The sequence below is a fragment of the Grammomys surdaster genome, unplaced genomic scaffold (assembly GCF_004785775.1).
Source record: "Grammomys surdaster isolate TR1022 unplaced genomic scaffold, NIH_TR_1.0 124439, whole genome shotgun sequence".
NCBI lineage: Eukaryota > Metazoa > Chordata > Mammalia > Rodentia > Muridae > Grammomys > Grammomys surdaster.
This window is the reverse complement of record NW_021619445.1, coordinates 76955-93203: the sequence shown is the minus strand read 5'-3', so window position 1 is coordinate 93203 and position 16249 is coordinate 76955. Positions and strand designations below refer to the sequence as shown.

The window sequence follows — 16249 nt, the reverse complement described above, 5'->3', positions numbered from 1 at the left end:
GTGGCTCTACACATCTTATGCCTGTCACTATCTGGCTCAGGCCCTTGTGATGCGTGAAGAAGCCTCTGTGGAGAACAGTGGGTGCTGGGACTCAAGGGCAGATAGGGGCTTTGTGGAGGAAAGGAAAAGGCAGAGGGCATATAGCCCCAGAGAACAGGGCACACAAGGAACCAGGGAGCTAGGTATACCCAGAACACAGGAAAAAGAAGAGCAAGCCAGGGGGCTGCAGGGAGGTGAGACACAGGATGAGCAGAGGATTCGACTGGGGAGGGGGGCACGGCTATGGGAGGCATGGCAGGCTGGAAAGCAAGGTGGCTTCACATTTTACAACCAGCACCCACACCATGTTGGGGTAGCTGAAGTCAGGGAAGAGCCAAGACAGCTGGAGCAAGCAAGGCATGAGCTGAAAGAGTTATGACACAGGGGTGCCCCCTGGAGGCAGTGGTGATAAGTGCACTGAGTTCTGGACTAGCCAAGGAGTGGTAGGGGGAAAGGCTGGCCAGGAAGCAGTGGGAGGCACCGGATTCTGCTAGGAGAGGGGTCAGGAAGGCAGCTGAGCCTCTGGACCTGTGGGTAAGTCATGACACGGTCATATGGCCGTCTCCCCTGAATTCCTAGCTCTAGGGGACTCTGCTAAAATTCAGGGCCCCATTTAGTCGCTATTATAGAATCTTAAAACAGGTGAGGAGGAAGGACCACATCTTTGAACATGACAACTCCAGTGGGCTCCGGAAAAGCTGGCCTGGAAGAGTGAGCTCACCTTTAGGGACTGTGTCCTCATGGTGGTGGTGACGTTTTCCATGCTTTGAGCTGGAAGGAGGGTGCCCCAGTGGCCCCTGACCTTAGCACATCACTGCTGGGTGTGGGGACACTCAGAAGCTGGCAGCCCAGCTTCACAAAGAAGGGGAGAGGAGGTGCGGGGCAAGAGGGAGGGTGGCCAGGTGTTCAAGAAGTAGAGGGGTGTCCCAGGGCGTAGGACACAGCAGGGCTGTTGGCAGAGCAGGTAACCTCAATTCTGAATCCTGAGTCCGGGACTTAGTCATATCCTGACCGGGAGAAAGAGACAACAGCAAAGGGGCGGGGCTTCAGGGGAGAGTCCGATTCCTTGGAGTGCGACCTCGCCTGAGTTTAAGCCCTGTTCTCAGAAGTGGCCCAGACAGAGAAAAAGGAAGGCAGCCAGGCCAAGCCTGTTTGTTCAGTTTATTTCATGGTGGGTGGGACATAACTGACAGACATGTGCCCATCCCCGGGGTCAAGACAGGGGCGAGGCAGCTCAGCCCATTACAGCTGCCCCCTTCCCTATCCCAAGTTCCTAGGCAGCCTCATGACTGACACTGCCAAACACATGGCACAGAGGAGGGGTGGCCAAGGTGCTGTGAAGCCTATACCTTCCTTCCTGCCTGGCTAAGTCTTCATATTTCTCCCCCACCAGAATCTGAGGCCATAGTGTCCCATTCGGGGGCTGGGCTAGAGTTCTTCCCCTCAGAAGGTAATGATTGCAGCCCCAACACACTTAGGGTTTCCAGGAACCCCATGATCCTCCCTGATTCTCCCAACAACCCTGTGAGGTAGGTGGGAGGAGGGGGTGACCCTATGGTGCCATGGAGACTGAGGCTCTGGGATATGCTATGACTGGGCTGGGAAGGAGTGTATCCGCCATGCAGCATGGGTGCCCAGGTGAGGGGACAAAGGAGCCTGGGAGATATGGGTGGGCAGCGCCAGAGTTTGGCTATGGCGACTCTGCCTGGAGACCCCAGGGCCCACCTCAGGCCTTCCAAGGTCCCAGAGGGCCCCAGACCCGGGCCTCAAGGCTGGAGTGAGTTTCAGCCCGGCAGATGCAGGCAGCATTGACAAGGTAGAGGGCATGTCTTCCTCCTCGGGCCAGGGGCCCACCCCGTGGTACAAAAATAAAGGATTTCAGATCGGAACCCCAAGTCCCTGGAGGTGATCTGGGGGCTCACATCCGGGTGCCTCTGGCTTGTAATAGCTAGAAAATAAGAGGGGGAGGGACAGAGGAAGAGGAAAGGGGGTCAGAAATCCAGGGTTGGGGGGGAGTGAGGACAGGGTAATGCCAGGACAGGAAAGTTGGGGAGAGTGGGGGAGGGAGGGAGAGAGGGAGAGAAAAAGGCAAGTGAGTCCCAGGCTGGCTCTGGAGGAGGGGTGGGGCTGAGGCCCAAAGGAGGTGGAGTCAGAACCGAGGAGGGGAGAAGCTGACGTCTTGGGCTGGTAGTGGCAGCCTGGTGGCAGGGCAGAGATGGAGAGGCAGATCACTGCTGTCCCAGGCAAAAAGGGGGCACTGGAAGCAGCTGTCTGCCCCCATCTTAGAATCCAACTGTGGCTCAGGGAGAGGCGGTGACTTGCCCAAGGTCACACAGGGAGATAAGGCCGACTGAAGGCTATGGTCAGCCAGAGAGCAGATTGGTTTTTTTTCTGCCACACTTGGCAGGCTCTTGCCAACTCCTCAGCCAAGGAGCACCACATATGGCCTGTCCACCCACTCCGCAGAACTAGGGGGACACAGTACCCACATGCAGTGCTGCACGACATGCGGGGTGGGGCAGAGGCACAGGGCTCCCCTCCCCAGCCTGGCTCCAGTGCCGACCGAGTGTGAGAGTCTGTCTCCACCACTGGACTCTTTCAGTTCTCGGGGCCTCACCCCAAGGACCAGATAAGTTGAGAGACTTTGGTGGGTGGAGAAAATCAGCCAAAAGATCGGCTCGAGTCCAAAGACAAAAATATGAGCACCCTCCTTGCTTCCGCCCCTCCCTCCAGCTCTGCCAGGCTACAAACCAGGGGCGGCAGCTCTGGGGGCGGGCGCGGGGCCGAGGAGCTCTCACGGCAAGCTCAGGCTTGGGTCTGGGAGGGTGCGGACAGGGACCTGCAAGGAGGAAACGTGAGGAGGCAAGTGGGAAGAGTGGGGCCTGTGGCCAAGGCCAGCCTCACAGGTGCTCTGCTGGGTTGGAGGGCATAGAGCAGATGCGGCCACGCCCCTCCTCCCCAGGCCAGGAGGCAGGAGGGGCCGGAAGGGGCGAAGGAGGCGGCAGGCAGGATGCTTGGGGATGCAGGCCGAGGGGACCTGGGGAGAGGGCACGGGAGACTGGGACTAGGGCAGCCCCAGAGTGGAGACGGGAGCAGGCGGAGAGGAAACCTGGGCAAGGGCAGAGAGGGAAGAGGCAGGGTGCAGATGAGATCCAGGAGGAAGAGGAGGTGGATGAAGATGAAGCAGGACCTCCAGCAGGAAGCGGAGGAGGAGGAGGCGGTGGTGGGAGGGAGAAAAGGTTAGCGGGATCCTGAGATGACAGGGCTGCAAGAGAAAGTGAGAGAGGGATGGTTATGGGCGAGGCGCCAGGCGCTGAGCTAACCCTGGTGGCCCGCCCCCGCAGTTCCCGGCGGCAGCTGCTCCAGCAGGGAGAGGGCGGGAGGCCCGGGCTGTCATTAGCAATCGTCCTCTTGGGGGCGGGCTGCACCTTTCTCCTGGGCATCCGCCTCCACCTGCACCTGGGCCACCTCCACCTCCTCCACCTCCTGCCGCCGCTGCTCCTCCAGCTGCTCGTCCGTGCTCTGTGCACCCGCCGCCGACCAGGGAAGAGAGAGTGGAGACACTGACGAGGGGGCGGGGCTGCGGGCAGCTGTCCGCAGGGAACCCCGACCTCAGGACTGAGGGGCAGGCGGGATGAAAGGGACCTCTGGGAGAGGGAGGGCTGCAGCCAAAGCAGCTAGTGGGTCTTCTCTAGCCCAGAGGGGATGCTCAGAGCCCAGCCAGGCTGCTGTTACAGAGCCCGGCTATGGGGAGGGCTGGGATAGGAGCCCGCGGGCTCCCGGGAAGGCCTTACTTTGGAAGGATGGATCCAGAGCAGGAAGCCAAGGTTGTCCCAGGGCAGTCACCAGCCAGATCTAGATGCCAGCAACAGTGTCTGGCAGCCTGGGCCAGGTTGGTGACACAGGGAGTCAGTGCAGCAGGGCACCCTGCACTCTTGCAGGGAAGAGCCAGCCACTGACATGGGGCGTGGCAAGGGGAACACACCAGAATCCAGAGTTCCTACGACTCCAGCACGTGGGCACAGCTCCGCCTTCCCAATCTGGATCATGCCTACTTCGAGGGCCCTACCACAGGCCCAAGAGGACAAGACCCTACTCAATTCCTCCCCACAGGCTGCCTGTCAACTGTGTGCTTGGGAACTTGCTGCCTAGGTCAGAGCCCACAGGGCTCCTAACATCCTTCAGACAGGCTATCCAAAAGGCCTGAGGAAGGGTAGGATATCCTGACCTAGGCTGATAGGTGACCAGATGGTCACCAGTCCCTGGGAAATAAAGCAGCAGATGGGAACCCAGGAGTTCCAGCCTGGAATCACCAAGAGCTCATGACCCGTCCGCTCCCTTCACAGAGAATCTGGCAAAGGTGCAAGAAGAGAGACTTGCCGGAGGTCATACGGCAGCAGCACGCCCCACCCGGGCCCCTGCTTCAGTGTGCTCTATGCGCTTCAACAGCTGCCCATGTGGCCCCTTGATGATGCTTCAGGATGAGTCAGAGGCATCGAGCCCGCTCTGTCTGGGGTCTTGCAATGCTCCTCCTGCCTGACAGCTCCCCAGCCTGGGCCAAGGGTGTGAGCTGACTGAACTGTAGTGGCATGGGATGGATGGCTATGACCATGAGTGTTATGTAGGTGCGGCAGGAGGGAGGAGGAAGCGCGGGATGGGGGAGGGGTGCCTTCTTCACACGGGGCAGGGACTCACCTTGGTCTTGCGAGTAGACTGTGAGCTCAGGCCGTGTGGGGAGCTGTGCAGCTCCTTGGACACCACGCACAGGAACTCGGCCTGGTCCTCACTCCCGTAGTTGTAGGAGGAACCGATGTTCACCAGCTGGAGAACAGAGACACCGAGAGGACGGGTAAAGGGTGGGGTAGCCGGCAGGATAGACACAGAGCTTAGGAAGGCAGGCTCCCTGGTCCCCACCAGCACCTCTGCAGGCATGGCTGGATCTGAGCCCGAAACAGAGGGTAGTATCTCCCCAACTATACCCTGCAACGGGGTGCCACTTCCTGAAGCAAGTGGGGTCCACCTCACCCCGACATTGCTGCAGCAGCTCCAGGACTAGCCTTGCAGGCTAGGGTTGGTGGAGTAGAACCTATGGATTATTCCTTTCATTCCCAGAAGAGGCAGCCGACTCCTGAGGCTACAGGGCCCAGACTGGTGACCCCTTACCTGCTGGCCTAGTCTCGGAGAGCAACTGCTTAGCGCCCCTGTCTGTCTCCCCCCCACCCCCCTTCTGACCCTTCTGACAAAAACATGGTCCTGAGCTCTTGGGACCAACTAAAGGAAAGCATTACCTTCTCGGCCAGCAGAGGGCAGGAGAGACAGTAGGCTATCAGAGGACTCATACTGGCAAGAGGCAGCCTAGGGACCAAACCCAGGAGACCACCACCTCCTCCCTGGAGTCCTACAGATTTACACACATTGTTTCTAGTTTTTTTGAGACAGGGCCTCGAACTCACTATGCAGCTGAGGGTGACCCTGACTTCCTGAGTCCACATGTGGACTGTGGATGTGGATCTTTTAATGGCGTGACATTGGTGCCGATGACTGGAGTCCTGCCCCAAACTAGAACCTTTCCTGGTGGCTCTTCTCACTGTCACAAAGGCCTTGCAAAGGAGGTACCTGAGCTCACATCCCAGGCTGCAGAGACTGGGGGAGGAGCTGGCTTGCTCAAGTCAGAGGACTGACAAAGGGCAGGGCAGGAAGAGAGGGTGTCCTCCCTTCTGGCTGGCTGGTGTTCCTCATAATGGCTATCCTGTAAGACCAGCCTTCTCCTCCAGTTTCCATGCAGGAGGAAGTTGGTAGGCTAGGTACCTAGGGGGCTAGCTCAACTCTTCTCTAACTCTCAAGGCTGTTTAGAACTTGAGTTCATTTTGGGGCTCTGTGCCCCTAGCATCCCAAGAGGTAAAGCGTGGCTGTGTGGCTGATAACAGGACTCTCCCATGGTGACCTACATATGGCCTGGAGGCACGGCTGGTCACATGTGGGAAGGCACCACCTGGAGCTTCCAGGAAAGGGGGATGCTTATCACTTTGCCTGTGTGTCATGAGACCCTGGAGGTCAGGCCTGGGGCATGACAGGGACTCTACTCAACTCTGTGGTTCTGGTCTCCTACACCTGAGCTGTCCCTGAGGACCAGAGACTGGCTGCCATGAAGATCCCCAGTGACCAGGATGCCCAGTGGCAAGGGTTTCTTCCCTGCCTCGCCCATTCCTGGTCCCCATGCCCTGCTGGCACTTTTGTAGTCTTGCTTAGTCCCATTCGAGAAGACGATGGGGCTTGGGGAGGGAATGGAGGCTAGAAAGGACAGGCTTAGGGTGTCCCCTGTCCCCAGCCCACCTGCTCGAAGCGCCAGCCATCGGACATAGTGGAGACCATCTGTGTGAGCTCTTCCTCCTGGCATTGCAGCACGCGGTACACATGCTTGGGTGGCACCTGTGGGTAAAGCGCTTACATGGAGGGCACATCTAAGGGCACGAGGCACTCAGCTGCTCCTTCCCTAACCTGTAACGGTAGACGGAGGGCAGGAAAGGTAGGTGGGAAAGGAGGGACCCATGCTCTGAACACCTACTATGTGCCAGATGTTTCCCATGCAGGACTCACTCCTCTGAGACCCTTATGAATTATGGAATCTTATACTGAGACTCTCAGAGAGGTTCAGTGACTTGCCTAGGGTCATCGGTTCAAGGGTGGCAGAGCCATGTGTGGAGTATGAGTGATACAAAACAGGAGATGTTCTGGGTTACCAGTGGAGTCAGGCCCTCACCTCCTTAGCCCCTGTGGCAGGGAGGTGATATCTCACCCTGGCCCTCAAAGGCCTGGGGTCTGAGCTCTGAAATGCTAACCCGACAGTTTGTACATAACTACTCGGGGACTGCCTGACTCCATGAAGTGGACATTTACTCATCCTGTGTGGCTGGGGGTGGAGGGAGGTGGAGGAGGGGGAGTGTGCTGCTGCTGATACCCTGTGAGTCAGGGTAGCTAGGCAACTCTGAGCATCTCTGTTTTCCACAGAGGGAAACAAGGGCACGATAGCCGTTGGTCACACAGGGCAGAAGCCAGGCAGGGGTAGAGCCCTAGCAGTGTATATCCAAGCTGGGGCTGTGCTGAGCAGTCTGAGAGGCCTCCCTTCTCAGGTAGCTCTGCCTCCCCCCCCCCCCCCCGTCATTCCCCTCCCCCTCCCTCCACTGGCCTTGCTTCCTCTCTCCAAACCTGGGTCACTGTGTAGTCTTTCTCTTCCATCCTGTCTTTGATGATTCGAATCAGAGGTCCAATGTTGTAGAACTCAGCTTCCTCCAGGACCCCTGGGGCACAGAGCAATCCAGTCACCTTTACTGTCCCTGGGCCTTGTTCTTCTTGTTCCCAGACCTACTTCCTGCTCTGATCATAGGGTCCTTGAATTCAAGGGTTAAGAAAGAGGTAACATTTTGGGTCTAGGGATTTGCTCAGTGGGTAGAGGGGCTGACTAACATTCACAAAGCCCTGAGTTCAATCCCCAGTGCTACAAAATCCATGAGTGTGACGAACACTTGTAATCCTAGCACTTGGGAGGTAGAAGCAGGAGGATCATAAGTTCAAGGACATCCTTGGCTACATAAGGAGTTTGAGGCCAGCCTGGGCTATATGAGACCCAAACAAAATGAACATTTTTTTTTCCCTTGGTCCCCACAAAAGAGGCTGAGATGTGACTCCTCAGCCAACCCTGTTTTCTGGGCTGTGATGAGCATGTGACCTAGGACTACTTGTTATACTGGCTAGTTCACAACCTGGAGCTGTTTTGGGCATCAAAAGAGAAGGCTCACTGGGACTGTGCCTTAGAATACTACAGGGAGGACTGAGACTACCCACTGTGTGCCCTCGTTTATTGAGCACATGCTAAGTACCAGGCCTGTGCTGAGAGCATCACATTCTTTAGGGCACTTGTTAGAACTAGAAGTGAATACCTTCATTATGTCCACTGAACAACTGGGGAAACTGAGGCTATGAGAGAGGAAACAGCCTGTCCAAGGTCACATGGTCGGTAAGCCGCAGAAATAAGACAAGCTCCACCCTCAGAGCCTGGGACCCCTCGGCAGAAGTGAATAAGCTTTTGTGCATCTCCAGGTACCATTCAGAGCTGTTGGTAGGTAAAGCCCTTGTGGGTCCTTCAGAGGTCCTGAGATGCAGGGGAAGTGGGTGTCACTGTCTGTGTGCTACAGACCGATCTGAGAAACCAAACCAGCCACCCCTCCTCCCACAGTGACTGGGGAAGAGCTCCCAGGAGTCGAAACTGCAGGAAGTCTCTGCAGGGCAGGGGGCTACTGGGCTCTCTGGGGTCAGGGACCATCACAGACTGTGTATGTACTCTCAAAACTTAACCTTTGAAACCTAACTACCACGTGATGGAGGGACTCTACCCTGCAGGAGGTGAAGAGTCACGAGGATAGAAGCCCAGGAAGTAAGAGATCTGACGAGAGAAGTTGACAGCCAGCAACTCCCTGCCTGTGTGGAACACACAAGTGGGCAGTTGTCAGCAGCGGGAAGGGTCAGGCCAGAAGCCCCCATGCTGGCACAATGACCCTGCATCACAGCCTGCTGAGCAGGGAGGGACTGGTGACTGCTGTTAGAGTCTCTTGGACTCTGGTACGTCCTTACAGCAGCTGGAACTGGGTCTGGGGAGGCATTCTGATCTCTATGAATGCTCAACTAGTACCTACCTCAAGGGACAGTCAGCAAAGACTACTGCCCAAGTGACACAAATCTCTGGCAGAGAGGAACAGCAAGCTATGTACCCCAGGCTAGGTAGCTCCGAGCTGTGAGAAACTTCCTTCTCCCTCCCCACTGCTTACAGAGTTGGCCACAACTGTTCCTACACTTCACAGACCTAGAGAGGTCAACCAACATTTCCACTGTGTGATGGTTTGCATATGCTTGGCCCAGGGAGTGGCACTGCTAGGAGGTGTGGCCTTGTTGGAGTCGGTGTGTCACTGTGGGTATGGGCTTTAAGACCCTTGTGCTAGCTGCCTGGAAGTCAGTATTCTGCTAGCAGCCTTCAGATGAAGATGTAGAACTCTCAGTTCCTCCTGCACCATGCCTGATTAGATGCTGCCCTGCTCCCACTGTAATGATACTGGACTGAACTCTGAACCTGTAAGCCAGCTCCAATTAAATGTTGTCCTTATACAAGTTGGCTTGGTCATGATGTCTGTCCACAGCAGTAAACCCTAACTAAGACACACTGCCACACTACCTCCTCCTGACCTCCATCTCTCCAGGTACTCCCTGCCGCATCTGAGGGTAGGAGAGCACCAGAGCATTGAGGAGCTAGAACCTGTAAACAGGTATTGTCTGTGATGCAGCTGGAGTATGAGCCTCCCAGAGGGACCTGCTCCTGAGCCCAGGCCCCGCCCACGTGATCTGTTCCCCTTGGACTACTAGGCAGCTATCAGTAAGCTATGTAGAGCTAGCTGCCTACAGTAAGCTCTGAGCCTGATGAGCCTTCGAATCACTGTGCTCCATTGGGGTCAGCGAGGGAAGACCATAGCCTAGAGCAAGGGCTGTTGTAAAAAACCCACAGGTACACAGGCCCCATCCACAGGTACACAGGCCCCACCCACAGGTACACAGGCCCCACCCACAGGCCCCATCTGTCCCAACACACACTCTTCTGAATGTGGGACATGATGCTTGGTTTTGTTTTTTTGTAGATACCAAGAGAAACTCAAAGAAAACTGACATGTCTGAGCCAGCCTGACCCAATCCAGAGCTCAGTCAAGTATACTGAGGAGAGCTGGTTTGGGGATGACTGTACTCTGTAGTAGCTGCTCTGACCCATTCTCCACCTTGCTCCCACATCAGCTGGGCCCGGATATGAGTCTTCAGAGGTCTGGGAAAGGCCACGCTTCTACCAGGAGCAGCCAGCACCCCACATCCCCAGTAAGCCACTGGGCCATCGAGGCTGCCAGCTTTGAGGGAGAACCACTAACTTCGCCTACTGGCTGATGGCAAGCCCCTGCATGAGAGATACAGAGTAAGACAGAGAAAGAAGACCCAACTCTTCCCCGATTCAGCCTGGTGCAGCACAGGCTCCACCTGGCTTGCCAGAAGGCCAGGGAGAAAGGTCATAAATTCCCAAAGGCAACAGATGTTTCGGGACCTTGCTGGCTCCTTTTTTTTTACCACTTCCTGTTTCTGTATGTATGTGACAGACCACTGGGGTCTGTCAGCATGGCAGAGACCTGGAGAATGGGACTCTACACTAGGACAGGCAGAAAATAATGGGGAAGTGTAGATGCTGTCCTGACTATAAGAAGAGTTTTAGGCTTCCTGTGAAGGCTCTGGTAGGCTGTAGAGAGACCCAGACCAGTGCAATGGACCAACTCACCCTCCTCAGCCATGTCCTTGTCCAGCACCAGTTTGCCATGCCTTAGGAAGTTCAATATGGGCCCGAAATAGGTGGGGTCACGGTCAATGAGGTAGGCCCCAGTCTCATCCTGTGGAGAAGATGACCATAGGGAGTGAGGGGTGTGCGAGTTTCCCCAAGCCAGCCTCCTCCTCCCCACCCCAGGCCCCTCACATAAGCTCAAGTTACCCCAGGCTGGAAAATGACCACAGGGAGAGACGGAGTAGTAAGGACCTGGGTTCCAACCCTGCCTCTGCCTTTTCCAGGCTGCGTGACCTTGAGCCAATCATCTGGCCTCTGGAGCAACGCTCTTCGTCCTCATAATCAGAGGGTTAGATATGAGCATAGAGGGTGACCGGATTTCTAAGTGGCTCCTGCCTCACTCAGCACAGGACCCAGTGAACTTCTCTCTTAGGAAAGTTTCCCTCTTGGAGTCTGTCCCCTTTGCCAATCTCACTATCCACTAGATGTTTGCAAGTTTCCAAAACAGCTGCACTCTGATTGGACACTTGCAGCCTGCAGGGAGGCAGGACTGGCATCTGGACAACCCAGCATAGAAGACTGAGACATCAAGAAGCAGGGGACTCACCCAAGGACACAGTTTAAGAGGGCCAAAGAATGGAGGACAGGGGACTCTGACAAGCCAACTCCAGAGGCCTTGCACATAAGGAGGCCAAAGTCAGAGAGCAGGGAAGTTCTCCTCTCCTCCGGATTCCTCCCAGGTCACTGGGGGAGGTGGCAGGAGAGCAGGGTGAGCCCACAAGTGGTATCTCCAAAGCCAGTGAGTGCTCTTCCGCACATTAAGCCCAGCTCCAAGACACCCAGGCCTTCTCCACCCAGTTCCTTGCACCCTTCGGCTGCCCACACCCCAAGGGCGGGGAGAAGCAGCCGCATCAACTCCTTTCAGAGTCAGCCAGGGCAGTAAGACAGGCCCGGTTTGTCGGTCCCTCCCCAGTGCTCCATAGTAAGGAAGCGTCCCGGATCCAGGGCAGCGCTCCAAAGCTCCAAATGGCTGCGGCCTGTGCTGTCCCGTTGCCACGGCAATGGGCATAGCTATTCCTCTCCGCTCCGCTTCCTCCCCCTCCTTCTGCCTCGGCTCCCCGCCTCAGAATCCTAAGAAAGCCAGAGGCCAAAGAACGCGCAGGCAGGACAGCCCGGAAGCGCGGGGCCAGGACATCCCCTGTCAGCGGGCTCGGGGCTCACCCTGTCCGATTGAAGCTCTTCGCCCTGGCATAGGCGGCTGAGGAAGGACTTCTGCTCCCGGCAGAGCGTCTGGCGGGTGGTCAGGAACACCGTGCCCCCCACGTTCAGCCGCACCCACTTGCCCCAGCCGCCCCCAGGGCGGCCGCCCGCCCCCACCGGTGGCGCTGCCTCCCCGGCCTCCATCCTCATCGCCGGCTGCGGTGTCTGCATCCTTCCCTCCGCACGCCGCGGGCGAGTACCAGGTGCGGGGCATGCCGGGAGTTGTAGTCTGGAACCAGGGTTGGGACGCTCTGCGCTTGTCCTGTTGTTGCTCGGACAGCACGTCCCGCCCCACATTATCTTTCTTGGCGATCTATCATTTGGTCTCTCTGTGTGGCCAGACTGCTTGGTTTGCAGAAGGATAGAACCCTGGGAAAACAGTGATTCCCTCAACTGGCTATTCCCCTCCACCCCACCATTTGTTCTGCTTTGTACCGGGGCCCAGCTGAGGAATACCTGACCTGAGAAGAACTTTCTTCCTCCAGAAATTCCTATATTTACCTGAACCTACTTTTAAAAATAGGCACTCGCGCCTGTGTGTGAGGATGTGTGTGTGTTCATATGTATGCATGTGCGCGCACGTGCGCGTTTATATGTGTGTGTGTGTTTGCTGGGGTTGGAAACCAGGGCCTCTGGTATGCTAAACCACTGAGCCACCGCAGCAGTATTTCTTTTTGTCCTGTGTGTGGTAAAGACAACAGGGATGAGGGCTGGTCACCTTGACCTCTTCCTAAATTCTTTGAGGAGATGTAGTTGGGTTTAGGGCTGGCTGAACGTTTCTGTGTGCCAGAAGCTGTGTGAACATGCATATTACTGCTTTAAGCTTCCTGCAGCCCTGCTGGATTGGTATCACAAAAACAGAGCACAGATGTGGTCACAGGAGTATAGGGACTGTGTGGTGGATTCCATACTAGAGTTTAGTCTGTTTCCTGTGCTTTTCCCAGGGTTGTCACGGATCAGGCCAGGGCTCCCACAGGAAGCCCAGGCCTCCTCCACCCAGCCCCCTGCACCTCTCAGCTGCCCACATCCCAAGGGCAAGCAGAAGCAGACATATCAACTCCTTTCCCAGTGCTAGAGTCAGCCTGGACAGCAAGGCTTAGGGGAATGAGGGGGATGTAAAGACAACCCTGGAGTATAGGGCTTGTGGGACAGGTCACAATGGTCACTGGTCTGCAAGGACGGGGTGGGGGAGGGGGATAGATCAAGAAAAGAAGAAAGTTTGGAGAGACAGAAGCCAGAGTGCTCTGGACGTTAGTCTTGGTCTAGTCTGAATGATACAGAGTCTGCTTAAGGAGCAAATGTCCAGAAGATGAAGTTCTGGTACTGGCTCCTCTGGTGCCACTTGACTTCCATATATGCTTGAACTGCAGTTTGGAGGTGAGACACCTGGTGGCTGGCACAAGTCTGCTCTGCAAGATGGGGGAAGGGGAGTTTTAGAATAGCCCCTCCCCTATGATGCTGTGACACCCCTAGCTGCTGGGAGTGTGGGGTGTGCAGCAAAACTGGAGATACATCAAGGCTCTCAGCAAAGGAGGAATGGGCCTGAGGTGGGGTTTAGGGATGGTCACTCTAGCATTGGCATTGGAGGTGATTACTGGGATGGGAGAATGGGTGGGAAGGGAAAATGGGGGGAGCCTGTTGGGAGAAACATGGTCACTGCTGTTCTTGCCTCACTGTTCAGTGAGCTCCTGAGGACAGTTGTTCCTTTTAGGACACACAGCAGGTACAAAAAGACCCGACTTAGGGATGGCCTAGTTTCACTTTCTGTTGATGTAATATTAACATCCTGCCAGAAGCTAATGTAGGAAGAAAATGGTTTATTTGGCTCATAATTCCATAGCCCTTTGTTATAGGGAAGTCTAGGTTATAGGACTTGAGGCAGCTAGCCATGCCCACAATCAAGAGCAGAGAGAGAACAAATGTGCACTTGTACTCAGCTCACTTTCTCCACTCTTACACAGTCCTGGACCCAAGCCTGGGGAATGGTGCCTCCCACAGTGGGCAGGGTCTTCCCACATCAGTTAATGCAATCAAGACAATCGCCTACAGACATGCCCACAGGCCAACCCAATTTAGACAGTTCTTCATTAGCTCTCTTCATTGGTGATTCTCAACTGTGTCAAGCTGACCTATCACTGGGGAGGTGACAGGGGCAAACCCCTTGCAAGGATAGAGATCAGGCCTTCCTCTTTTGGGCTGCACTTATTTTCTGTGATGTCCTTGAGCCAGGGCCCTGTTATAAGTACCTGACCACAGACACCAAAAGCATCCATCAGAGACAAATTCATTGATCACCGTGTTCTCAAGACCACAGTCTTGGTATTCCATCATAACAAGGGTGATGACAGAAGCCACCAGAGCAGCAGGTACTGCTCACTGAGAGCTTTTCCTGGTTCAAGTGGTACCCACACATGGGCCTCCATCATTCTGGGACTCTAGGATACGTATCCTATGTCTCCATGCCTTTATGACAGTGAATAAAATGAGTCTCAGGGACTGTGGGACAGTGCTGGAAGAGACTAAGAGAGCAGAGGCAGCCTCAAAGCTCATAGGAGGCTGTCCCACCCTCCTATGGTAATCCCACCATAGCTTTCTTAAGGCCACGCCACAGGTGAGGAGACCACAGTCCACACAGCTGGTCCAAGCAGGCCAATCTGAAGCCAGTGCAGGTTTGGGCATTGTCCTTGTTTGGCTCCAATCCTGGAGGTGTCGGATAGAGGCTGGGCCAGCACCTTGAGTCTGAATAAAGAGGAAGGCTTGCCTCAAATTCTTCTCCTTCTTTCAGAACCCCTACCCTGGACAGAAAAACTCTTCAGAGAGACACCTAAAGTTCTCCTGTGTTACTGTTTCATTTCTGGGATAAAATAACCTGAGCACAGTAACCTGAGAGAAGACCGAGTTATTGTGTGTTGCTCAGTTTCCATGGTTTACTGACTGTTGTTCCCTTTTTAGGGGTACGGTGGGGTGCAGCACTGAGGATTGAACCTAGGGTCGGCTTGCCTCGTTGCAGTAAAAAAGAGAGGAGAAGAGAGAGAGAGGGAGAGAGAGAAAGACAGAGACAGACAGAGAAAGGAGACAGAGAGAGAGGAGACAGAGACACAGACAGAGATAGAACCAAGGACAAGTCCAGAGGCGCGCCCCACTTCCTCCATCTAGGCTCTTCCTCTGAGTAGCCCACTCAGCCTGGAACTCATTAGTTCCAATGGAGCTCAACCATTGATAGAATTAGTGGCCCGAGATGCTAATCGTCCCCAGTAATGCCACCAGCTCGGGACCAAGTTTTCACATATGAGCTGGGTAGAGAACACTTCACTTTCAAGCACAATCCCTTTGAAGTGACATCTTCCTCACCAATGACGGTTACAGCCAGAACCAGTACCAGGATCCAAGATCCCCTAAGCAGCCAACAGCTGCCACCATATTCCTTCCCGTGTCCGTCAGGGCTTCGGTCTGGCCCTTTTTGGGTGAGAAAGTAGGGCCTACTAGGAGGTTCACCCTACTGTGGAAAAGCCCTTAGCCCTCTCCGTACCACAGTCGTGTGTTACTGGGTTCACCTACTATGTGCTAAGACTTAAACTGGAGATGAAGGTGTCAGAGGTGGCCCTATCTTCCAGGAGGGCTTGCTTGTCTCAGGGAAGGCAGGTTTGAGAGGGTTAGATAAAACCCAGAATCCAGGAAGCCTAACCATAAGTCATTTTTTGTGGTTTGTTTGTTTGTTTGGGTTTTTTTTTTGGTGCTTTTTTCAGAAGATAATTGGGAAACACCCAATGTTCTTAAACATTTTCCAGGATGGTAGCTAAGCCTAAAGAGAGACAACTCTTAAATGCTATCTGGGTCCACTGCCCCCTGCAGGCCCATCTGATGCTTTGCCGTAGGTCCTGATTCAGCTGGAAAGTGAGAGGTCTAGCAGAGTACCAGCTTGCAGTCTTTCAGGCAAGGATGTCAACCAGTAGTCTAGTGTTGTGGCTTGTCTGCTGGATGGCCTTGGAAAGGTCTTATACCCTCTCTGAATCTTATCCCCTCACCTCTAAGATGAGACCAACAGTGGCGGTGAAGAAGCAGTCAGTCAGGAAGGATGCAAGGATCGGAGATGAGCGCTCACGGTGCCGCCTACACAGACACCAGGGACCAACGGCTTTTATGAAGCCAGCCGACTATTCTGTCAAGATTGGTGCTTGAGCCAAAGGCTGCTTCACTAGCCACGGATGAACCATCCTACCACCCACACTCCCTGCTGGGGTTGGAAAGGAAAGCAGGAAGAGAGGTCACCCCTAAATGCTCCAAGGCAGAGTGGTGGCCATTGCTTAAACTGACCCTCAGGTCACTGTGTTAGAGGGACTCAGAACATCTCCTGGGTTCTCATCTGAGCACATCGTTCGTGGGCTGTCCTGTTTTAAGCTGTCTCCGTTCAGCTTGAGTGGCTTTCGTCATCTCTGCTGGCAGCTCTATGAGGAAGCCGTCAATCATTCCGTTCTCCCCACCTCCGAGTTCAGAATGTCAGAACATCCCAGTTAGCTTCCAGTCCTTGTTTGGTTCCTCATGTCACATTCAGTTCCACCCCCGCTTAGGGGTGGGCTCTGCTGCTTATCCTTG

The 16249-nt window shown here is 55.1% G+C and overlaps 1 protein-coding gene across 6 annotated transcripts; it reads right to left on the bottom strand.

The window, feature by feature from the left end:
* Positions 1-1185: 1185 nt before the first annotated feature.
* Positions 1186-11915, bottom strand: Kctd17 (potassium channel tetramerization domain containing 17). 6 transcript variants are annotated; one of them, XM_028784576.1, is made up of 9 exons: positions 11618-11915; positions 10397-10505; positions 7246-7337; positions 6373-6468; positions 4735-4860; positions 3468-3561; positions 3230-3304; positions 2791-2878; positions 1186-1987 (listed from the first exon to the last, which is right to left on the bottom strand). In XM_028784576.1, exons 1-9 carry the CDS (start codon positions 11825-11827, stop codon positions 1918-1920), a joined length of 960 nt encoding a protein of 319 aa, XP_028640409.1. In that variant the 5' UTR covers positions 11828-11915; the 3' UTR covers positions 1186-1917. The 6 variants fall into 6 exon arrangements, with proteins under 6 accessions (XP_028640409.1, XP_028640404.1, XP_028640406.1 ...); XM_028784571.1 differs by having other exon boundaries at positions 1186-3304; XM_028784573.1 differs by lacking the exon at positions 11618-11915 and adding an exon at positions 11004-11149 and having other exon boundaries at positions 1186-3304.
* Positions 11916-16249: the final 4334 nt, after the last annotated feature.